We start from the raw sequence: 26,453 nt of genomic DNA, 5'->3' as shown, positions 1-26,453 counted from the left end.
TTTTTGATTACTTTCTATTCGATATTTCGGGTGGGGGGGGGTGACTAAAAAAAAATAGAAATTATGGCATGGTCTTTTTCATGTGTTGTTTTGCGGTGTTCACTGTGCGGGAAAAATAACATTATAGTTTTATAGTTTGGGTCGTTACGAACATGGTGATACTAAATATGTGTACTTTTTTTATTTAAAGTTTTCATTTTTTCCCTATAATTAAAGAAGTATAGGAAAAAAGCAGTTTTTGTTTTTGTAACTTGTAACTTTTATTTTGACACTTTTTTTTAAAACATTTTTATTTACCTTTTTTTTGTCCCACTAGGGGACTTGAAGACCCGCAGCTCTGATCGCTGCTAGAATACATTACACTACCTACGTAGTGTAATGTATTCCAACTGTCAGTTTGACACTGACAGTGACGTAATAGGAAGCCTATGAGGACCAGCCGGAGGCTGGAGCAATTCCCAAAATTGCAGCATTGGCATGTAGTAAAGCAACCTCATTGCTTTATGCTGCAAAATTGGAGAAGACACACTCGCTCCTCAAACAATCCCCCCTCCTTTATCCTGGCTAGTGCCAGGAGAAAGGAGGGGGTTGAATGTCCAAACCTCCTACACTGTGTGCTGCCGTTTTTTGAGCGAATGCACAGTGTAGGAGGATTAGATACAGTGGTAATCACAAAGTATAACACGAACATACACACACATCACAAACACAAACATAACTTACATGCTCCTGCCGCCGCCGCTCCTAGCCCTTGCGTCTGACCATATGGCCAAAAGCCGCGACCGGAAGTAGTCATCTTACTGTCTGGCCGCGGCTTCCGGTCCACATGAAAATGGCGCAGGAGTTACTTCCTGGAACTTAACTTCCTCATGGATGGGTATATCCTCTCTCCCTACCCAAAACCCAAGCCATGTCAGCATACATCAAGGAGAACCTAGAGAGGGGGTTTATTAGGAAGTCAACTTCTCTGACCGGAGTCGGATTTTTCTTTGTGGAGAAAAAAGATGGATCCCTCCGGCCTTGAATAGACTATCGTGGTTTGAATAAAATCACAATCAAAGGCAAGTACCCCTTTCCGCTGATCTCTGAGCTTATCGACCGGATTCGCTGAGCCAAGATATTAACTCAGCTGGATCTTTGTGGGGCTTATAACTTGATACGTATCTGTAAAGGTAACGATTGGAAGACTGCATTCAACACCAGAGACGGTCACTATGAGTATGGTGTGATGTCCATCAGGTTATGTAATGATCCAGCTGTGTTCCAGGAATTCGTGAATGATATATTCTAGGATCTATTGTATGTTTGCGTAGTGGTTTGTCTGGATGACATCTTTATCTACTCACCCGATCTGATGACAGAACAGAAGCATGTTCGCCAAGTCCTATCGCGGTTAAGGGGGAACAACCTTTTTGCCAAATTAGAAAAATACACCTTTCAAAATAAATCCTTACTCTTCCTGGGTTATATTGTTTCGGATCATTGACTCCAGATGGATCTAGAAAAAGTAAAGTTCGTTCTTGATTGGCTGCATCATCAAGGTCTCCGTGCTATACAGAGGTTTCTGGGCTTTGCAAATTTCATCCCTAATTTTTCTTCGCTTACTGCTCCCATCTCTGCCCTCACCAAAAAGCGGGCGAATGCAAAGAATTGGACCCCAGAAGCCAAGTCTGCATACACAGAGCTAAAAAGATCCTTCACTTCTGCCTCAATTCTACGTCATCCAGATGTCTCCCGGCAGTTCTCGTTGAAGATTGACTCTAAGGGTAAAGCTGTCCCCTGTGTTTTTTTTCTCCAAACTCTTCTCTCCTGCGGAAAGGAACTATTCCATTGGTGATCGTGAGCTCCCAGCCATCAAGCTGGCTCTAGTAGAGTGGAGACATCTGTTGGAGGTTTCCGTACATCCAGTTATCATTTACACTGACCACAAGAACCTCACCTACTTACAGTCGGCACAGCGTCTGATTTCACGTAAAGCCAGGTGGTCTCTGTTCTTTTCCAGATTAAATTTTCAACTACATTTTCGCCCAGCTGACAAAAATGTCAAGGCAGACACTTTATCCCGTTCATTTGAAACAACCGACCATGAAGAGGATCCTCAGCATATTATTGACCCCTCATGCATAATAGCAGTTCCTCCTCTACAGATCAGAGACATTCCTCCAGGGAAAACTTATGTCCCTCCTGCTGACAGGAAGAAGATTCTCTTCTGGGGCCACAACTGCAAATTGGCAGGCCATTCTGGCATTCGTAAGAGTAGGGACTTCATCACGCGCCACTTTTGGTGGCCCACACTACCCAAAGATGTTCAAGACTATGTCTCTGCATGTATCAAGTGTGCCCAAAACAAAACTGCTCATTCCAAACCTATGGGCCTACTCCAGCCACTGCCGGTCCCTGAAGGTCCTTAGAAGCATGTCGCTATGGATTTTATTACAGATTTTCCTTCCTCTGATGGCTGCACCCCTGTGTGGGTACTTGTTGATCATTTCTCCAAAATGGCACATTTCATTCCTCTGTCTGGCCTTCCCTCAGCTCCTCGCCTGGCAAGTCTTTTTATTCAACATGTGTTTCGTCTGCATGGATTACCTCTCCACATTGTTTCTGACCGTGGTGCCCAGTTCATATCCAAAATTTGGAAAGCTCTGTGCTAACTCCTGGACATAAAACTGGACTTCTAATCTGCGTACCATCTGCAGTCCAATGATCAAGTTGAACTAATTAACCAAGTACTCGAATACTATCTCCGCCATTTTGTATCGGCTCAACATGACTACTGGGCACGTCTACTCCCATGGGCCGAATTTTCATACAATAATAATATGAGTGAATCCACGGCTACTTCACCATTTTTATAGTTTACAGCCAACAACCTTGTGTGCCTATCCCGGTGCCTGCTCCCTCTGAAGCTCCTGCAGCTAATATATGACCGAGAGGAGAAGAAATGCCAACAAACAAGAACATATAGGAAAATAGAAAAATTATTTTAATGAAAATGACACATGAATACATAATAATAAAAAGAATCCATAAACCAACAGGTTAAAAAAGACTAACACGCCATGCAATATACAAGAAAGATAACGTCTGAAATAGACGAGCAATGGTAACAACCAAAATGGTATAATCTAGTGATCAGGGTACGTAAATACATAAATACAAGTAAATATAACTGACTGCAAATGTGTGTCAGATGAAGTAGTTAGAGAGTAGGTATATACTCCAAGGTACAGAGCATAATACCAGAAATAAGTACCATTAGTAAATAAATACAAAACATTGTATAGGAATGAAACACATACCCATTGATCAGCCAGATAAATGCACGGCGATATGTCTGCCCCAACGCGCGTTTCGGCGCAACTGCCTTCGTCTGGGGGTAGCATTTGAATGATGTGTATACCACTATATATAGGGATGGGCCAGCCAATCAAAGAATAATGGGGAAAGAAAACCTGGTATAAACATGTAATAATACATGTATCGCTACATGTTTACTGGTCGCTTACCTCGTGGTGGAGGTGGTGGCCGCACCTACCAGAAACGCCAATCACGAGAGGCCAGGACCGGATGCACGTCATCGCGTCAGAAGACGCGGTCACGTGGGTCCGGAACCCGGCGCGTCATGAGGGCGGAACGGAGGCCGGGCACCCATTCACCAATCAAAGGGAGCGACGTAGCGAGGAGGTAAGTAACCCAGGATACGCCAGTGTATACAAAGTTGGCCGTGAAGTCAGATGATTCAAAGCATCAGTGAATACCATATATGTCAATATAAAACACATGTGAACAGATAAATTTAGATAAAATATAATGCTGTAACAAGAGACAGCATAAGGAAGCATAAGTATAGTGAAGTAATAGTATAATCAGAAAGATTATGCTGAATAGATTGTAATAAATCGTGAGAGAGAACAGATGCACTGAACAACAGTGCCTGAATAATGAAAACAAAAAAAGTAAATGCTGCATGAGTGAAAGAACAATGAAGGTGAAGTGAAATAAATTGAGAATAAGTGAAAATAATGAAACTGAAGAATATGAATAAAGAAATATGTGTGTGTGGATGTGTAAATAAATGATTGAATGTGAAGTGAGTGAGAAAAAGTGACTGTGAATAGAGTGAGTGATACATCCAATAAGTGAACGGTGTACAGTAAAAAAAAGAAAAAAGAAATAAATATAAAATATGTATATGTATACACAACTGAGGATAAGTAATATAAAAAGTGACATGATAAAGTTTAATTTAATTTAACATCTTTTGACAAAATTAGTTAACATTACACTAATTATTGTGTTGACAAAAAAATATATATATAATAGTAATAAATAGTAAACGTGAAATCGAAATGACACACACAAATATAGATGGAGATTGTATGTTGGCTGGTCACTGCGCATCACAAGTGAACGAAATCGATGGAAAAAATATACTGGCATCCCAACAGGTGGAAAACAAGGAATCCGAATAGTGAAAAACAGAATCACATCAAAGATCTAATCTGTAAATAAAATAAAAGATGTTAAAATCATATAAACACACAGGATCCTATATGAAAAATAACAAAAGAACTCCAACACCATTTAAAAGCTGCTGACAGTCAGAGAAATGATGAATAACCTGCGGTCTCATTGAGACCTGCAGGGTACATAGTTTGAAGTCTCCATATCCATTTACACTCACGCTGTAGTAATCGTTTTTTAAGATCACCCCCACGCATACCAAGGTTAATATGGTCGATGCCCCTGATTTTAAGCATCTTGGAATTACAAGCATGGTGTGATCGGAAATGCCTAGGGATTGTCTTGAGCTGTTCGATGTTATCAGCCGTTTTTGCATTCTCGATGTCCCGTACATGTTCTCTTACCCTCAACCGTAGCTCACGGGTAGTCATACCTACATATATCTTCGGACAGGGGCAAAGGGCATAGTATATAACACCCTTAGTTCCACAAGATATAGGCCAACAGATTTTAAAATCATGTTTTCCGCTGGAATCTGTGAATTTTCCTATTCGTTCGATATTAGGACAACTGATACAGTCGCCGCATGGTTTGCAACCCCATTTTGGTCCCTTGGTACCAAACACCTTGCCAGGTTGAGTTGGTGAGAGATAGCTACGTACCATGGCATCACGCAGATTGGGAGCTCTGCGGGGTGCCATGGCAGGATAATGAGGAAGAACCTTCAACAAGATGGGATCAGTCAGCAATATAGGCCAGAATTTGTTCAAGACACTGCGCATTTCTGTCCACCGAGAGTTAAAGGTGGTAATAAATCTCACCTTTGATTCTGTGTCAGACTTCGGAGTAATTTGCAAAAGTTGTTGTCGGTTGATCTTTGACGCTCGGTCCCGAGCTTTACGTATACTGCGTTGACTATAACCCCTCTGAGTGAACCTGTCGCCTAGTTCTTTAAAGCGAAATTTAAGATCTTCATTGGTGGAGCAAATCTTCTTAACACGTAAGAATTGACCCACTGGAATGGCGTCAATGGTATGACGAGGGTGCGATGAAGTGGCATGCAAAAGTGAGTTGGTAGAAGTTTCCTTACGGTATAAGTCCGTCTGTAAAAAACCATTAACATCTTTCTTGATTAATATTTCCAAAAAATCGACACTAGAATAGCTCCATTTATATGTAAGTTTGATGTTAAGCTGGTTACAATTCAGAACTTTAATGAAAGCCGAAAGGTCTTCAGGAGTGCCCTGCCAGATCATGAAAATGTCATCAATGAACCGTGCCCAAAAGGGGACACGACTCATTGATGGCTCATGATCTGACAGAAAGAGATCCCTCTCCCAAAGCCCCAGGAACAAATTGGCATATGAGGGTGCGCATGCCGCCCCCATCGCCGTCCCCTGGAGCTGTAGGAAAAACGATCCATTGAAGGTGAAAAAATTGTGTTTGAGTGTGAAATCCAACAACACCAAAATAAGTTGAGAAATTTCACCCTCAATGTCACTCATGGACAAAAAGCTCTTGACTGCATGTAAGCCATCACTGTGCTGGATGCTGGTGTAAAGAGATTCGACATCACATGTAACTAGTAGATGGTCTGAATCAATGTGAATCCCCTCGATCTTTAATAACAGGTCAGCTGAGTCACGCAAATAAGATGGTAAACACTCAACAAGGGGCTTCAGATGAAAGTCAATCCACCTACATGCTTTTTCCATGAGGCCCCCAGTGCCCGAAATAATAGGCCTACCTGGCGGGTTCTTTGCATCTTTATGAATTTTGGGCAATAAATACATCGTTGGTATAGTGGGTTCTGGTACGAATAAAGACTCGCTCAAAGATTTTGTAATTGTGCCTTTTGCCACAGCGTTTTGCAAAATTCCATGAAATTGTGATCTAAAGGAAGACAAGGGGTTGAAGGTAAGCTTTTGGTAGCAAGTTGTATTCCTTAGTTGGCGGTTGGCTTCATGAATGTACAATTGGCGTGGCCAAAGTACCACATTGCCCCCCTTGTCCGCCGGTTTCACTATAACATCATCCCAAGATTTTATTTTGTTGAGACTTGCTCGCTCAGACCGGTTCAGGTTGTCATGGTCGATACCACTAGGTATGGTACCCCATTCCTTAGAGACGAGTTTGACAAATAAGTCAACTGCTGGACAAATGGACAGAGGGGGAAATTTGGTTGACTTGTTCTTAATGCATGTTGGTATCTTACCTCTAGGTATGCTCTCATCTTGATCAAGTAGTTCCTCCAAAATGCGCAGTGTCTCTTTTTCTTGTACTGTCGTAAAGATGTTATCCTCCTCTCTGAAGTACCATTTTTTAAAAATCAGAGATCTGCCAAAGAGTTGCAGATCCTTCACTGCTGAAAAATGGTCAAAAGAAGAGGCGGGAGAAAAAGTTAACCCCCTTTCCAGAAGAGACATGTCACTGGATGTGAGTGAATGTTGAGACAGGTTAATTACCTTAAGATGTGGAGGACCCAAATTGAGAGTCGGAGTTGAAGTGGGGTGCATTTGTCTGGAGTTGTAATCAGTTCCTCTGTTAGCTCTTCTTTTCGGATATACTGAATTATTATAATTGACTTTGCGTTTTTGTCTGGTATTAATACGTCCCGGGCCTGCATTGCGTGTACTCATATCATATTGATCACTAAGAGATGATACAGATGAAACAGACGGAGAACGACTGGTGTTCAAAATGGGTGTACGGCGATTCCATCTGTACATCCGCTTTTGAGTAAAATCCTCGTGATCACGAATCAGTTTTTTGGTTTTAATTGATTCGATTTCCTTCTCCCAAATGGTGCATTGTTGTTCCAAATGGACGTTAAAAGTCTCAAGACTTTCCCTGGACATTTCCGATTTAAAGCGTGACTGAATGGATTCTAGCTCAACGTCCATTGTATTAATGGATTTGGTGTTAAGATCAATGAGCAAATCCATCATCTTACGGGAACAGGCGTTACAATTGTTTTCCCACGAGGATGTGAAAGACTCATCCTCAATGGGAAACGATGGGAACACCTGGACCCGTAAACCCCTCGGTATAAGATTATACTGCAAATAATTCTGAAGGAAGGCACGATTCCACCATATCTTCATTCTTTTATGCATGAGATTTTTGAAATAATTTTGAGACTCCCTAACATCTCTCTGACTGCCAGCACCTGTGGCCATGGATCCATCTTTAAAAACATTGGAAATTTGAGAAAGCCAGGATTGTTCCCTGGCCCGAAAGTCCATAGTTGGATTGCTGGAAGTATCTGTAAAAAACAGAAGCAAAGCAAATAATATGACCGAAAAGCACAGCATGGATCTAAAATGGTTCACAATTAAGTAAAAAATGCGGCTGTCAGCAAACATATATTCAAATGAGAACCAGATCCGGGGGTGTATACCCCTAAGGCATCCAAAGCATTAAATATGACCGAGAGGAGAAGAAATGCCAACAAACAAGAACATATAGGAAAATAGAAAAATTATTTTAATGAAAATGACACATGAATACATAATAATAAAAAGAATCCATAAACCAACAGGTTAAAAAAGACTAACACGCCATGCAATATACAAGAAAGATAACGTCTGAAATAGACGAGCAATGGTAACAACCAAAATGGTATAATCTAGTGATCAGGGTACGTAAATACATAAATACAAGTAGATTCGCGCAACTGCCTTCGTCTGGGGGTAGCATTTGAATGATGTGTATACCACTATATATAGGGATGGGCCAGCCCTATATATAGTGGTATACACATCATTCAAATGCTACCCCCAGACGAAGGCAGTTGCGCCGAAACGCGCGTTGGGGCAGACATATCGCCGTGCATTTATCTGGCTGATCAATGGGTATGTGTTTCATTCCTATACAATGTTTTGTATTTATTTACTAATGGTACTTATTTCTGGTATTATGCTCTGTACCTTGGAGTATATACCTACTCTCTAACTACTTCATCTGACACACATTTGCAGTCAGTTATATTTACTTGTATTTATGTATTTACGTACCCTGATCACTAGATTATACCATTTTGACCATTTTTCAGCAGTGAAGGATCTGCAACTCTTTGGCAGATCTCTGATTTTTAAAAAATGGTACTTCAGAGAGGAGGATAACATCTTTACGACAGTACAAGAAAAAGAGACACTGCGCATTTTGGAGGAACTACTTGATCAAGATGAGAGCATACCTAGAGGTAAGATACCAACATGCATTAAGAACAAGTCAACCAAATTTCCCCCTCTGTCCATTTGTCCAGCAGTTGACTTATTTGTCAAACTCGTCTCTAAGGAATGGGGTACCATACCTAGTGGTATCGACCATGACAACCTGAACCGGTCTGAGCGAGCAAGTCTCAACAAAATAAAATCTTGGGATGATGTTATAGTGAAACCGGCGGACAAGGGGGGCAATGTGGTACTTTGGCCACGCCAATTGTACATTCATGAAGCCAACCGCCAACTAAGGAATACAACTTGCTACCAAAAGCTTACCTTCAACCCCTTGTCTTCCTTTAGATCACAATTTCATGGAATTTTGCAAAACGCTGTGGCAAAAGGCACAATTACAAAATCTTTGAGCGAGTCTTTATTCGTACCAGAACCCACTATACCAACGATGTATTTATTGCCCAAAATTCATAAAGATGCAAAGAACCCGCCAGGTAGGCCTATTATTTCGGGCACTGGGGGCCTCATGGAAAAAGCATGTAGGTGGATTGACTTTCATCTGAAGCCCCTTGTTGAGTGTTTACCATCTTATTTGCGTGACTCAGCTGACCTGTTATTAAAGATCGAGGGGATTCACATTGATTCAGACCATCTACTAGTTACATGTGATGTCGAATCTCTTTACACCAGCATCCAGCACAGTGATGGCTTACATGCAGTCAAGAGCTTTTTGTCCATGAGTGACATTGAGGGTGAAATTTCTCAACTTATTTTGGTGTTGTTGGATTTCACACTCAAACACAATTTTTTCACCTTCAATGGATCGTTTTTCCTACAGCTCCAGGGGACGGAGATGGGGGCGGCATGCGCACCCTCATATGCCAATTTGTTCCTGGGGCTTTGGGAGAGGGATCTCTTTCTGTCAGATCATGAGCCATCAATGAGTCGTGTCCCCTTTTGGGTACGGTTCATTGATGACATTTTCATGATCTGGCAGGGCACTCCTGAAGACCTTTCGGCTTTCATTAAAGTTCTGAATTGTAACCAGCTTAACATCAAACTTACATATAAATGGAGCTATTCTAGTGTCGATTTTTTGGATATATTAATCAAGAAAGATGTTAATGGTTTTTTACAGACGGACTTATACCGTAAGGAAACTTCTACCAACTCACTTTTGCATGCCACTTCATCGCACCCTCGTCATACCATTGACGCCATTCCAGTGGGTCAATTCTTACGTGTTAAGAAGATTTGCTCCACCAATGAAGATCTTAAATTTCGCTTTAAAGAACTAGGCGACAGGTTCACTCAGAGGGGTTATAGTCAACGCAGTATACGTAAAGCTCGGGACCGAGCGTCAAAGATCAACCGACAACAACTTTTGCAAATTACTCCGAAGTCTGACACAGAATCAAAGGTGAGATTTATTACCACCTTTAACTCTCGGTGGACAGAAATGCGCAGTGTCTTGAACAAATTCTGGCCTATATTGCTGACTGATCCCATCTTGTTGAAGGTTCTTCCTCATTATCCTGCCATGGCACCCCGCAGAGCTCCCAATCTGCGTGATGCCATGGTACGTAGCTATCTCTCACCAACTCAACCTGGCAAGGTGTTTGGTACCAAGGGACCAAAATGGGGTTGCAAACCATGCGGCGACTGTATCAGTTGTCCTAATATCGAACGAATAGGAAAATTCACAGATTCCAGCGGAAAACATGATTTTAAAATCTGTTGGCCTATATCTTGTGGAACTAAGGGTGTTATATACTATGCCCTTTGCCCCTGTCCGAAGATATATGTAGGTATGACTACCCGTGAGCTACGGTTGAGGGTAAGAGAACATGTACGGGACATCGAGAATGCAAAAACGGCTGATAACATCGAACAGCTCAAGACAATCCCTAGGCATTTCCGATCACACCATGCTTGTAATTCCAAGATGCTTAAAATCAGGGGCATCGACCATATTAACCTTGGTATGCGTGGGGGTGATCTTAAAAAACGATTACTACAGCGTGAGTGTAAATGGATATGGAGACTTCAAACTATGTACCCTGCAGGTCTCAATGAGACCGCAGGTTATTCATCATTTCTCTGACTGTCAGCAGCTTTTAAATGGTGTTGGAGTTCTTTTGTTATTTTTCATATAGGATCCTGTGTGTTTATATGATTTTAACATCTTTTATTTTATTTACAGATTAGATCTTTGATGTGATTCTGTTTTTCACTATTCGGATTCCTTGTTTTCCACCTGTTGGGATGCCAGTATATTTTTTCCATCGATTTCGTTCACTTGTGATGCGCAGTGACCAGCCAACATACAATCTCCATCTATATTTGTGTGTGTCATTTCGATTTCACGTTTACTATTTATTACTATTATATATATATTTTTTTGTCAACACAATAATTAGTGTAATGTTAACTAATTTTGTCAAAAGATGTTAAATTAAATTAAACTTTATCATGTCACTTTTTATATTACTTATCCTCAGTTGTGTATACATATACATATTTTATATTTATTTCTTTTTTCTTTTTTTACTGTACACCGTTCACTTATTGGATGTATCACTCACTCTATTCACAGTCACTTTTTCTCACTCACTTCACATTCAATCATTTATTTACTTTCACACATCCACACACACATATTTCTTTATTCATATTCTTCAGTTTCATTATTTTCACTTATTCTCAATTTATTTCACTTCACCTTCATTGTTCTTTCACTCATGCAGCATTTACTTTTTTTGTTTTCATTATTCAGGCACTGTTGTTCAGTGCATCTGTTCTCTCTCACGATTTATTACAATCTATTCAGCATAATCTTTCTGATTATACTATTACTTCACTATACTTATGCTTCCTTATGCTGTCTCTTGTTACAGCATTATATTTTATCTAAATTTATCTGTTCACATGTGTTTTATATTGACATATATGGTATTCACTGATGCTTTGAATCATCTGACTTCACGGCCAACTTTGTATACACTGGCGTATCCTGGGTTACTTACCTCCTCGCTACGTCGCTCCCTTTGATTGGTGAATGGGTGCCCGGCCTCCGTTCCGCCCTCATGACGCGCCGGGTTCCGGACCCACGTGACCGCGTCTTCTGACGCGATGACGTGCATCCGGTCCTGGCCTCTCGTGATTGGCGTTTCTGGTAGGTGCGGCCACCACCTCCACCACGAGGTAAGCGACCAGTAAACATGTAGCGATACATGTATTATTACATGTTTATACCAGGTTTTCTTTCCCCATTATTCTTTGATTGGCTGGCCCATCCCTATATATAGTGGTATACACATCATTCAAATGCTACCCCCAGACGAAGGCAGTTGCGCCGAAACGCGCGTTGGGGCAGACATATCGCCGTGCATTTATCTGGCTGATCAATGGGTATGTGTTTCATTCCTATACAATGTTTTGTATTTATTTACTAATGGTACTTATTTCTGGTATTATGCTCTGTACCTTGGAGTATATACCTACTCTCTAACTACTTCATCTGACACACATTTGCAGTCAGTTATATTTACTTGTATTTATGTATTTACGTACCCTGATCACTAGATTATACCATTTTGGTTGTTACCATTGCTCGTCTATTTCAGACGTTATCTTTCTTGTATATTGCATGGCGTGTTAGTCTTTTTTAACCTGTTGGTTTATGGATTCTTTTTATTATTATGTATTCATGTGTAATTTTCATTAAAATAATTTTTCTATTTTCCTATATGTTCTTGTTTGTTGGCATTTCTTCTCCTCTCGGTCATATTTAATGCTTTGGATGCCTTAGGGGTATACACCCCCGGATCTGGTTCTCATTTGAATATATGTTTGCTGACAGCCGCATTTTTTACTTAATTGTGAACCATTTTAGATCCATGCTGTGCTTTTCGGTCATACTCCTGCAGCTAATGTTTCCTATGGAAGTTTCCTTCAGCTCTGGCAGCAAACCTAGTCAGTGATCTTGCAGGTTGTGGCTTGAATGAAGAAATGCGCTGAAAGGAAGAGAAGGCCATTGTTAGGAATATCATCAGCCATTACCATCTCCAGCCACAAGAGGCCATTATAACCCATTGAACTTGCCCTTTTCCAAGATGGCCAGTTTTACCACGGAAGAATCCATCTTGGTTCCTGTTTCCTGTTTGGGCCTATAAATAGGTACTTCCTGAATATAGCCTTTGCTTGAGTATCTGTTTGCTCTGCTCCTGCTGCCTTGCACTTGCACCTGTTGGAACATTTACCTGCTTGTGTGCCGACCCGGCTTCCTCTGACTACCTGCTTGTGTACCGACCCGGCTTCATCTGATGACCTGCTAGATCTGTATGTTTGCTCTTCAGCTAAAAGGACCCAGCTTAGTATCGTGACAGAATACTCAAGCCAAGAATTGGATCCTGCCGAAGACATACCTGTTAAGCGACGTGTAGCAGGTTTAAGCACTATATTAATTGAATGCCAGAGTGAATTAATATCCCTGAAGAATAGTTTTGCTGCCCATGAGGTACATGTGACTCAGGAGGTTCAAGTCTGTTCGCAAAAGATCAGTGATGCACATAATGGTTTTCAGGAATTTATAACTAAATTATCCCAGCAAGAAAGGTGCATTTCCGATTTGGAGAATCGATCAGTTCCACAATCTGCAGCTTCACCGGGTACTCTCCCTCTTCCTCCAGCCGGTTTCGGAGGAGATCCCCAAAAGTTTAGTGGATTCATTAGTCAGTATCGGATGCATTTTGAATTATATGAGTCTCATTTCAGATCTGAAAGATTACGTTGTATCCTTTTGCTTCTCAAAGATGCAGCTTTGGCATGGGCCTCTCCTTATATTGAATCTAGTAGTCCAATACTGGAGAAACTTGATGACTTCCTCACAGCAATGAGACCAACTTTTGATGATCCAAATCGGAGAGATAATGCCGAAAAGACATTATTGAGGCTACGTCAGGGGAGACGCTCAGTAGCAGAATATACTGCAGATTTTCGAAGATGGGTTCTTGACACCACATGGAATTCTGAAGCACACTATCTGTCTATCGTAAGGGACTTTCTAACCCAATCAAAGATGAATTGGCCAGAGCCGAGACTCCCACAGAACTTGAACCTTTTATTAACCATTGTCTTTGTATTGATGCTCGACTGATTGAGAGAAGACGAGAAAAAAAGGCTTCCACTTGGAGTTACTCCAGTTATCGTGAACCCATGATCTACAATTATTCAGGGAGCTCTCAGGTTAAATCAACTAATGAACTGGAGACTGACTCTATGCAAGTAGATGCAGTTCACAAACAGAGTCTTGATGAAAGAAGAGAGCAACGGCGCCAGGAGAACTTGTGTCTGTATTGTGGCAAACCTGGACATTATGTGTCAAACTGTCTTAAAAAAACTCAAAAGACAGTAGCTACATTGGCAGACGCTGACCTTTATGACCAGGAGTCTATCATTTCCAGTACGTCTCATCATGTGTACGCAGTGATCCCTCGTCTTTCCCCATTAGCAGCAACTGAGAACAAAGAAAACAATAGTTCGCACATCTCCATTCCAATTAGATTCCAAGTTGGGTCTCGTTGGATTTCCACTTCCGCGATGCTGGATTCTGGGGCGAATGGCAATTTTATGGACATTACGTTTGCTCAGAAGAACAATCAAATTAAATTCAGAGAAAAGCTAACACCAGTATTGATGGAAACCGTAGATGGTTCACCTTTGAGCTCAGGTCCGGTTACTCATGAAACTGAACAGTTGAACATAGTAATTGAACCAAATCACTATGAGGCTCTTGCTGCTCTTGCTGTTCTAAAGTGGCAGAACAATTACCTCCTCAATATAAAGAATTCTCTGACGTCTGTGATAAGAAAAATGCTGAACAATTACCACCTCACCGGCCATATGAATGCCCGATGGATTTATTACCTGGAGCAGCCATACCCTTTGGACGTACATACCCATTATCCGAACCTGAATTAAAGGTTCTTAAGGAGTACTTAGAAGAAAACTCTTATTCGTGCTTCTACATCTCCAGCAGGGGCACCTATCTTCTTTGTGAAGAAAAAAGACGGTTCCTTAAGACCTTGCATTGATTACAGAGAATTGAATAAAATCACAATCAAGAACCGCTATCCTCTCCCACTTATCTCTGAATTGTTGGAGAGGCTTTCCTCGGCTAAGATCTTCACCAAATTAGACTTACGAGGTGCGTATAATTTAATCAGAATACGACCAGGTGATGAATGGAAGACTGCTTTTTAAACCAGATATGGACACTATGAATGTTTGGTAATGTCTTTCGGACTGTGCAATGCCCCTGCAACGTTCCAACATTTCATTAATGACATTTTTAGGGATTTACTGGACCAATTTGTTGTCATTTATCTTGATGACATATTAATTTTCTCAAATTCCCTAGAAGAGCATCAAGATCAGGTACGAACTGTGCTAGAGCGTCTTCAGAAACATCAACTATGCATTCACTTGGAAAAGTGTGAATTCCATCTGACACAAGTTCTGTTCCTGGGCTATATAATGTCACCTCAAGGTTTACAAATAGATCCCAGCAAGGTTCAGGCTGTAAAAGAATGGGCAATTCCTAGAAACGTTAAGGAGGTTCAGAGGTTCATAGGATTTGCCAACTTCTATAGACGCTTCATTAAAGACTTTTCCAAGATTGCTTCTCCAATCACTCAATTAACTAAGAAGGGACCATCTTTCATTTGGTCCCCAGAAGCTGAGAAGGCTTTTTCTTGATTTATCCTGATCCAAGGCTCCCTTTTATCATTGAAGCAGATGCCTCCGATTCTGCTGTGGGAGAAATATTGTCGCAGAGAGTGGGAGAAATGTTTTTATTACACCCATGTGCTTTCTTCTCTCATCAAATGACTGCCCCAGAAAGGAACTATGAGGTGGGAAATAAAGAACTGGTGGCCATCATAAGTGCCTTTGCTGAGTGGAGACATCTGTTGGAGGGTGCTGAACATCAAATAATTGTACTGACAGACCATCGGAAATTTAGAATTTGTCAGGTCTAAAAAGAGACTCTGACCCCGACAAGCCAGATGGACTATATTTTTAAATAGTTTATTCCCAGTAATGAATCAACGGGCTGGTTACCGTTATACCTCCCAACTTTGTAACAAATATATTGAGGAAGGGTAAATTTCTAAAATATAACTTTTATTTTTTCCCATGAAAATGGAATAACAATATCGTTGTGTGTGATAATGTATTGCATATACAGCCTGCGTATTTGGCTTGATGAGTATAGGATAGATGTTCCCAGAATAAGTACAGCAGGGTAGTTCAAGATCATAGGGTTGCACAGTGGTATTTTGTCAATCCCCAGTCTAAATTTCTGCCCCTCTGTTGTCAGTGGTATCTGGTACTCGTTCTTACAATGACGACCACGTTGTCTCTGAAGCAAATCCTCAGTTAATTTCATAACTGAGAGTGCTTATAACAGGCTTGATCGGGATCATCGGAGTATACAGTGGTATTCTACCTAGTCCACAATTAGATTCTCAGCCCTCACTGTTGACAACGATATCGGGCACTCGTTCTAAAAAGAACAACCCCGTTGTCTCTGGAGCCTACCCCTAAACTGATATATTGGTTATGCTAGAGGTCATACTCCAAAGCGTTTCCCCATATGTTCTTGTTCATCAGGGAATGTGTGAGCCTCACGGCTTGATAAATCATATGGCAATGGCAGCGAGCACTTGAACGCATGCTCTTTTGTATATGTGTTGGCTTCGCCTCTTCCAGGGGCTCGGTCGTCAGACATCCAATAGGAGAGGAATGCTGTTAACTTATCACATTCCACTCAATATCACATCCTCCCTGCCTCCTAAATAGGCTAGATGCATGTTAGTGTTTAGGGAATTAGTTCAGCCATATGCCCCAAAAGGCTACTATACTTTCCAAGTCAAGGTTACATAAGCGTATAAGTTATTATTTCGTTTTATTGACATTGTTGCCTTTATATAGATATTAGTTAAGTGTTGTGCTACAATAATTATGCGTGGATTTGACAGTCTTATATATCCTGAGCTTAGGGCCCTGATCAGACCATACAGATATTAGACCGTGTTTTGCTACTGTCAAATCATCCGTTAAAAAAAAAATATATATTTTTTTTTTACATATTACATTCTTACATCCATGGTTGTTTTTTGTAACAATATATGGATGTCTAATAGCTCTCTGTTGTATTTGTTTGCACTTATGGACTAACTTTAGCATAGGTTTTTAGAAAGAGATTTTAGAGAAAACATGCACATGAAGGAAGCTCTGGGTGAGAGACCTTTAATCACTTTTCGGAAAAATAAGAGTCTGAGAGACAAATTGGTACAAAGCCACTATAAACCAGTACCTGTCAATGACTGCTGGCTCAATAGAAGACCTATAGGGACCTTCGAATGTGGCAAATGCTTGGCCTGTGACTCCGTAATGACATCAAAGGCTGTAGTGAGTACAACAACTGGTAGAGAATACATCACTAGAGAATTCATTAATTGTTTATCAAAAGGGGTCATTTATATGGCCAAATGCACATGCCCAATGGACTATATAGGTAAAACTAAACGCGAATTCAGGAGACGTATTAGGGACCACTATAATGACATACTAAATAAAAAAGATACACTTATTGCGAGACATGTCTGGGCAATGCATGGAGGTAACCCTAAGGTCATTAAATTTCAGGGAATACAGCACTTTGAACCGAATCCAAGAGGTGGAAACTGAGACAGGGACATCTTACAAGTAGAGAGCCGCTGGATTCACAGAATGAGAACTGTGGCTCCAGAAGGGTTGAATGAAAACCTCAACTATGCATGTTTTCTCTAAAATCTCTTTCTAAAAACCTATGCTAAAGTTAGTCCATAAATGCAAACAAATACAACAGAGATGAATACCTATATAATTATAGACCATTGGCATTCGCCAAAAAATAATGCGTCCACACAGATCGCAAAGCAGAACTCAATACCTATAGAAGACTGTGAAGACAGCTAGTATATCCAGAAAAATAAGCGACACATAGCACTAATTACGTACCATGACAATAAAAAATAACCTTTATTATATTGCACATAACAGCATATTGGCCATCACAGAAATAAAAACGATAATACACACAATTTAAAAGGAGAGTGTGGAGAAACAACGTAAATAGTCCCAGCTATATGTTACCATAGTATAAACATCATGTGATGTGGTATAGTACAGAAATCTCTATCCAAAAGGATATATCATAAGCCAAATAATTAAACTCAAGAACAGAGAGAATTCTAGATGTAATGTACACCTGGCCAGAAAGCACAAAATGGGCTAAGAAAACTGCACAAACCCGTGGATTGCATGATGGACCAAAAAACGGAAGATCTCCACACAGACCAACCCCAACGCGCGTTTCGCCGTCAGCTTTCTCAAGGGGTACAACGTAAATAGTCCCAGTTATATGTTACCATAGTATAAACATGATGCATGATGGACCAAAAAACGGAAGATCTCAACACAGACCGCCCCCAACGCGCGTTTCACCGTCAGCTTTCTCAAGGGGTACAACGTAAATAGTCCCAGTTATATGTTACCATAGTATAAACATCATGTGATGTGGTATAGTACAGAAATCTCTATCCAAAAGGATATATCATAAGCCAAATAATTAAACTCAAGAACAGAGAGAATTCTAGATGTAATGTACACCTGGCCAGAAAGCACAAAATGGGCTAAGAAAACTGCACAAACCCGTGGATTGCATGATGGACCAAAAAACGGAAGATCTCCACACAGACCGCCCCCAACGCGCGTTTCGCCGTCAGCTTTCTCAAGGGGTACCCTTGATTAGATGGCTAATTTTGTTCCCTGTCATGGACTTCCTTCTGAAAAGGAGACCACAGAGTTAATGATTAGGGAGATGTTTAGACTGCATGGCGTTCCTGATAATGTAGTGTCTGATCGGGGAGTGCAATTCACTTCACGCTTTTGGAAGCAATATCTCAATATCCATATTAATTTATCGACTGCTTTCCATCCGCAATCCAATGGTCAAACAGAACGTACTAATCAGTCACTGGAACAATATCTTCGTTGACGTTGTACCAACAGCAGAGTTCTCCTACAATAACTCCCAACACTCATCCACAAGACAAAGTCCTTTCTATGCCAATTTGGGCTATTATCCAAGTCTCCTTCCTAATTTCCCAAGAGATTCTTGCATTCCCGCTGTAACTGATAGATTGGAGTTGCTACAAGATAACCTCACAATACTAAAAGAGACATTACATCATGACCAGGACACATAAAAAGACTGCAGACAAGCATCGTAAAGCTGCACCAGTGTTTAAGGTTGGCGACAAGGTCTGGCTCTCTACACAAAATCTGAAAGTGAGTGTGCCTGTTACGTCCATGGCCGGGGATCGCCGTTCTGACTCACCCCCTGACGATCCCTGCCATGGACGCCTCTCTGCTCGGCGTCCTCCTTCCTCTGGCAGTCGCCGGCGCTGTCTTCCGGGTCCTCGCGCCGCTCCCCGCAGGGCGCGCGCGCCCGCGCGTGCACGGCCTTAAAGGGCCAGTACGCGTCCAGCTGCCTGTAATCAGGTATTAGCCCAATGGCTGCTGGACTATAAAAAGGAGCTCTGCCCACTGGTTCCTTGCCTGAGTGTTGTTGTATTCCCTAGTCTGTCTTGCTAAAGGTCTCCCGGTGCTTTCCAGTTCCCAGTGTTGCCCATTCCTGCTGCCTGTACCCTGTATCCCGTACTATCGTTACCAGCTGTGAAAGCCAAGTCGTGTCTTCCGCCACATCCGCGGCGTCACCTGCTGTGAAAGCCAAGTCGTGTCTTCTGCCGCATCCGCGGTATCACCTGCTGTGAAAGCCAAGTCGTGTCTTCCGCCGCATCCGCGGCATCACCTGCTGTGAAAGCCAAGTCGTGTCTTCCGCCGCATCCGCGGCATCACCCGCTTTGAAAGCCAAGTCGTGTCTTCCGCCGCATCCGCGTCATCACCTGCTGTGAAAGCCAAGTCGTGATCCTGCCACTGTCTACTATTGCCTCAGGTACCCGTTTTGAACTATAGACATTGTTTTGTACCTAGTTGGCCAGCTGCTACCCCGCTACGCGGTACGGCCCAGTGGGTCCACACCCCGCCTCGTAACAGTACACTCAGGCCAAGTCAAGAGTCTGTCATCCTCCCAAGCCATGCAGGCCGACCTGCAGGATCTGCAAGCGCGACAGGATCAACTCATTGTGGCAGTAGACTCCATGGCGCAGCATCTTGGTGCACTAGTTTCTTCCGTCATCGCTCCTAGTGAAACTCCTCCGATCAACCCTCCAGCTACACCTCCTGGCAGCTCCAGTTCGGACTCTTGGTTCTCGCTGCCATTGCCACCACGGTTTCATGGAGATGCAAGTTCGTGCAGGGGGTTCCTGAACCAATGCCAAATCCATTTCACTCTGCACGCCCAAGCATTTTCTTCGGACGGAGCCAGGATCGCCTTTATTGTATCCCTACTCGCCAGTAAGGCCCTGGCGTGGGCGAATCCAATCTGGGAACGACAGGGACCCGTGACCAGAGACTTCCTGGGGTTTGTGCGGATGTTCCGTTCCGTATTTGAGGAGCCGGGACGAGCCTCATCGGCTGCTACCGCTATATTTAACCTACGTCTGGAGGACGCCTCCGTGGGCGAATACTCCATCCAGTTCCGGACTCTGGCAGGAGAATTGTCTTGGAATAATGAGGCCTTGGTAGCAACCTTCTGGCATGGCCTATCGCCTGAGATCAAAGACGAACTGGCTGCTCGAGATCTCCCAGCTGCCCTGGATGATCTGATGCAGCTGGCTAGCCGCGTGGACATAAGGCTCAGAGAGAGATCCCAAGAGATTCTTCAGGAGAGACAACCCTGGGCGCTACTGCACTTGATAGAGAATTCTCGTCCAAGCTGTTCATTCCTGTGACCATTGTCGCTGGCGGGAGACCTCATCCAGTCTCTGCCTACCTGGACTCTGGCTCCGCAGCCAATTTCATCTGTCAAGACCTTGTGGATCTCCTTCAGTTGCCCACTGTTTTGCTGGAGAGACCATTGATCGTTGCCTCGGTAGATGGACTGCCTTTGCCTGACCCAGTATTGTCTGTGACCAAGCCGTTGAGACAGCAGGTGGGAGCTCTTCATTCCGAGCTGATCTCTCTGTATGTCCTGTCCAAGGCCGTCAACCCCGTGCTGCTGGGCTTGCCTTGGCTCCGTCTTCACGCCCCAGTCCTGAATTGGAACTCTGGAGAGGTTCTTCAGTGGGGTCCCAAGTGTCTAGACCGCTGTCTGGGTCATGTCCTTCCATCCCAGCCTTCTTCGCCTCAGTCTTTGTCTGGGCTACCTCCTTATTACTCTCAGTTCGCTGATGTCTTAGACAAAAAGGAGGCAGAGATATTGCCACCACATCGAGAATACGACTGTCCTATCGACTTGGTTCCTGACTCTTCTCCTCCTCGCGGTAGAGTATACCCTCTTTCCTTGCCAGAGACACAGTCTATGTCGGCCTACATTAAAGAGAATCTAGAGAGGGGCTTCATACGAAAGTCTTCATCCCCGGCCGGAGCCGGGTTTTTCTTTGTCAAAAAGAAGGATGGATCCCTTCGACCCTGCATTGACTACCGGGGTCTCAATCAGATCACGGTGAAGAACAGGTACCCCTTGCCGTTGATTTCTGAGCTCTTTGATCGTATACGGGGGGCGAAAAAATTTTCCAAGCTTGACCTGCAGGGGGCCTACAATCTAATCCGGATCCGTCAGGGAGACGAGTGGAAGACTGCCTTTAACACACGTGATGGACACTACGAATATTTGGTCATGCCCTTCGGCCTGTGTAACGCTCCCGCAGTATTTCAAGAATTTGTGAATGACATATTTCGTGACCTCCTCTATGTCTGTGTTGTGGTGTACCTCGATGATATCTTGATTTTTTCCCCAGATCTTGTGACTCATCAGGGCCATGTCCGCCAGGTGTTGCTTAGATTAAGAGAGAATCATCTCTACGCCAAGTTGGAGAAGTGTGTGTTCCAAGAAAAGTCTCTTCCCTTCCTGGGCTACATTATCTCTGATCAGGGTCTCAAGATGGATCCTGAGAAGGTCAAGGCTGTCCTGGAGTGGCCACGTCCCCAAGGCTTAAGGGCCATACAACGCTTCCTGGGATTCGCCAACTTCTACAGACTATTCATCCCCAACTTCTCTTCTCTGACAGCTCCCATCTCCACCCTTACTAAAACGGGTATGAATGCCAAAGTATGGACTCCAGAGGCGGAGATCGCATTTGAAACCTTAAAGAAAGCCTTCACGTCTGCCTCCATTCTGCACCATCCTGATGTGTCTCTGCAGTTTTCGTTAGAGGTGGACGCCTCCTCTATTGGTGCCGGGGCTCTATTGTACCAGAGGGGTTCGAAAGGCAAGACGATGGTATGTGGTTACTACTCCAAGCTGTTTTCTTCTGCAGAGCGCAACTACTCGATTGGGGATCGGGAGTTACTGGCCATCAAGATGGCTCTGCAGGAATGGAGACACCTACTGGAAGGCGCAGCTCATCCTATCCTGGTCTTCACGGACCACAAGAACTTGACCTATCTACAGACGGCTCAACGACTGAATCCTCGTCAAGCCAGATGGTCATTGTTTTTTGCACGGTTCCAGTTCGAACTCCACTACCGACCTGCCGATAAGAATGTGAGGGCCGATGCCTTGTCTAGGTCTTTTGAAACAGAGGACACTGTGGAGCCCCCACAGAATATTATCGATCCCTCCTGCATCTACCCTGTTAACCCTCTGCAGGTTAGAGGCATTCCCCCAGGAAAAACTTTAGTACGGCTGGCAGACAGAGGAAGAATCCTTCGCTGGGGTCACTGTTCCAAGCTTGCAGGACATGCGGGTGTCCGTAAGACCCGAGACCTGATTGCCCGTCAGTTCTGGTGGCCCACGCTGCCCAAAGACATCATAGACTTTGTCTCCTCCTGTACGGTGTGTGCAGCCAACAAGGGTTCTCACTCCAGACCAGCCGGCCTGCTCCAACCACTGCCGGTGCCCGAGGCCCCCTGGCGGCATATTGCTATGGATTTTGTTACGGATCTGCCTCCCTCTGCAGGATGCAGTGTGATCTGGGTGGTGGTGGATTGTTTTTCAAAGATGGCTCATTTTGTTCCCCTGACTGGCCTGCCTTCTGCCGCTCGACTGGCTGACCTCTTCATGCAACACATCTTCCGTCTGCATGGATTACCTCTGCATATTGTCTCGGATCGAGGGGTCCAGTTCACCTCTAAGTTCTGGAGAGCACTCTGTGGCCAACTCGGGGTAAAGTTGGACTTCTCCTCAGCTTATCACCCTCAGTCCAATGGGCAAGTTGAGAGGATTAATCAAATTATGGAGAACTACCTACGGCACTTTGTTTCCAGAAGACATGATGACTGGGTGCAGCTGCTTCCGTGGGTGGAGTTCTCTTATAATAACCATACCAGTGAGTCCACCACTTCCAGTCCGTTCTTTATAGTCTATGGCCAACATCCTCGAATACCCCTGCCCGGCTCTACTATGTCTCAGGTGCCTGCAGCCGATTCTACCTTCAGGAACTTTCTGCAAATATGGCAGCAGACACGGTCTTCTATTCTGCTGGCGGTGGACCGCATGAAGAGAAAGGCAGACACTAGAAGACGAGAACCTCCCCAGTTTCTTCCAGGTACAAAGGTCTGGCTGTCTTCCAGGAATATCCGGCTGAGGGTGCCATCTTGCAAGTTTGCCCCCAGGTTCCTTGGACCCTTCGAGATTCTGCTGCAGATCAATCCTGTGTTGTACAAGCTTCGACTGCCTCCTACCCTCAAGATCCCTAATTCCTTCCACGTCTCCTTGGTAAAACCCGTGGTTCTAAACCGCTACTCCAGGACTCCTAGTTCCGCAGTGGCTCCTGGCAGTTCATCCGGAACTTTTGAAGTGAGGGAGATCCTGGCCACCAAGAAAGTAGGAGGCAGGACATTTTACTTTATGGATTGGAGGGGATTTGGTCCAGAGGAGAGGTCTTGGGAGCCAGAGGAGAATATCGATGCCCCGGTCCTCGTGAAGATATTTCTTTCCCGCTCTGGCCCCAAGAGGAGGGGGCATAAGAGGGGGGATACTGTTACGTCCATGGCCGGGGATCGCCGTTCTGACTCACCCCCTGACGATCCCGGCCATGGACGCCTCTCTGCTCGACGTCCTCCTTCCTCTGGCAGTCGCCGGCGCTGTCTTCCGGGTCCTCGCGCTGCTCCCCGCAGGGCGCGCGCGCCCGCGCGTGCACGGCCTTAAAGGGCCAGTACGTGTCCAGCTGCCTGTAATCAGGTATTAGCCCAATGGCTGCTGGACTATAAAAAGGAGCTCTGCCCACTGGTTCCTTGCCTGAGTGTTGTTGTATTCCCTAGTCTGTCTTGCTAAAGGTCTCCCGGTGTTTTCCAGTTCCCAGTGTTGCCCGTTCCTGCTGCCTGTACCCTGTATCCCGTACTATCGTTACCAGCTGTGAAAGCCAAGTCGTGTCTTCCGCCGCATCCGCGGCGTCACCTGCTGTGAAAGCCAAGTCGTGTCTTCCGCCGCATCCGCGGCATCACCTGCTGTGAAAGCCAAGTCGTGTCTTCCGCCGCATCCGCGGCATCACCTGCTGTGAAAGCCAAGTCGTGTCTTCCGCCGCATCCGCGGCGTCACCTGCTGTGAAAGCCAAGTCGTGTCTTCCGCCGCATCCGCGGCATCACCTGCTGTGAAAGCCAAGTCGTGATCCTGCCACTGTCTACTATTGCCTCAGGTACCCGTTTTGAACTATAGACATTGTTTTGTACCTAGTTGGCCAGCTGCTACCCCGCTACGCGGTACGGCCCAGTGGGTCCACACCCCGCCTCGTAACAGTGCCTAATGCTAAACTAGGTAAAAGATTTGTGGGTCCCTTTAAAATTTTGACACAGGTCAGTCCAGTTGCTTTCCGACTTGAGCTTCCAGACTCCATAAAGGTTCACCCAGTATTCCATGTCTCTCTACTTAAACCAATGATTCCAACTTCATTTCCTGGTCGTATTTCATCTCCGCCTGATTCGGTTCAGGTTAATGAACATGAAGAATTCCTTGTGGAGAAGATTCTGGATTCACGTATCTTTCGAAATCGACTTCAATATTTGATACAATGGCAGGGTTATGGCACAGACGACAATTCATGGGAATCAGAAGAAAACATCCATGCTCCTTGGTTGTTGAGAGAATTCCACGAAAGATACCCTGAGAAACCTAGCCAGGTATCGTTCAAAGGATGTCATTGAGAGGGGCAATACTGTTAGGAATATCATCAGCCATTACCACCTCCAGCCACAAGAGGCCACTATAACCCATTGAACTTGCCATTTTCCAAGATGGCCAGTTTTACCTTGGAAGAATCCATCTTGGTTCCTGTTTCCTGTTTGGGCCTATAAATAGGTACTTTCTGAATATAGCCTTTGCTTGAGTATCTTTTTGCTCTGCTTCTGCTGCCTTGCACTTGCTGCTATTGGAACATTTACCTGCTTGTGTACCGACCCGGCTTCCTCTGACTACGTGCTTGTGTACCGACCTGGCTTCATCTGACGACCTGCTATATCTGTATGTTTGCTCTTCAGCTAAAAGGACCCAGCTTAATACACCAGTATCGTGACAGCCATCTCCTCAATTCTCTCCCGGAGTTAAAGTCTGGTTATCCTCTAAAAATATTCCCCTTAAAAATTCCTTCCTACAAATTTGCTTCCATTTTTCTTGGTCCCTTTGAAATCTTACGACAAATCAATCCCGTGTCTTACAAACTACATCTGCCTCCTATTCTCAAGGTTTCCAACTCCTTCGATGTTTGGCTCCTGAAATCTGTGGTCCTCAACCGGTACAGTAAGTGTTCTAATCCTGCGTCTGCACCCAGAGGTTCTTCAGGTGTATTTGAAGTCAAGGAGATTCTGGACTACAAGAAGGTTGGATGGAAAACTCTCTACCTTGTGGACTGGAAGGGTTTTGGTTCTCAGGAGAAATCTTGGGAGCCTGAAGAGAACATTGATGCTCCTGCGCTCATCAAAAAATTCCTCTTACGCTTGGATCTAATAAGAGGGGGCATAAGGAGGGTACTGTAGCGCTGGTGGCCGCGGGTCTCGCTCACCCTAGTGGCCGCAAGCTTGTTTGTGTGCGTAGCTGGCGTCTCCCTGCCCAGTGACGCCGGCACGCTGTGCTCTCTCCTCCGCTTTCAGCCTATGCCCGCAGGGTGTGTGCGCTCGTCCCAGTTCTTAAAGGGCCAACGCGCACCAGGAATATTGCCCCGAGCCTATCCCAGCAGATCCTGGATGATTTAAGGAACTCTGCCCACTTCCTCAGTGCCTGAGCAATGTTAGTTTTAACCCTGTGTTAGGCTGCAAATGTTCTGAATCTAGTTTCCTGAAACCTGTTTCCATGACTAACCAGTATCCGTGTCTTGTCCTGTATCCCATGTCCAAGGTCCGTGTCAAGTCCAGTGTCCGTGACGACTTCATTATACGTGTCCAGTGTCCGTGTCGAGTCCAGTGTTCGTGACGTCTCTAGTATCTGTGTCCAGTGTCCGTGATAACTCCAGTATTCTTGTACGGTGCCCATGTCGTCCAGTTTCCGTGACGACTCCAGTATCCATGTCCAGTATCCGTGTCAAGTCCAGTGTCCGTGATGACTCCAGTATCCCATGTCCAGTTTCCGTGACAAGTCCGATAATCCAGCACAAGCCAGCTTCCGATAATCCAGCAGAAGTCAGCTTCTGATTATCCAGCACAAGC

The 26,453-nt window shown here is 44.1% G+C and overlaps 1 protein-coding gene across 1 annotated transcript; it reads left to right on the top strand.

Moving 5' to 3' along the window:
- Positions 1–18,944: 18,944 nt before the first annotated feature.
- LOC142746912 (uncharacterized) lies at positions 18,945–25,787 on the top strand. The gene is made up of 4 exons (XM_075854951.1): positions 18,945–19,043; positions 21,040–21,783; positions 24,612–24,935; positions 25,293–25,787. Exons 1-4 carry the CDS (start codon positions 18,945–18,947, stop codon positions 25,785–25,787), a joined length of 1,662 nt encoding a protein of 553 aa, XP_075711066.1.
- Positions 25,788–26,453: the final 666 nt, after the last annotated feature.

The sequence above is a fragment of the Rhinoderma darwinii genome, chromosome 1, assembly GCF_050947455.1.
Source record: "Rhinoderma darwinii isolate aRhiDar2 chromosome 1, aRhiDar2.hap1, whole genome shotgun sequence".
In the NCBI taxonomy this organism is placed as follows: Eukaryota; Metazoa; Chordata; class Amphibia; order Anura; family Rhinodermatidae; genus Rhinoderma; species Rhinoderma darwinii.
This window is presented reverse-complemented; position numbering and strand designations above follow the sequence as displayed.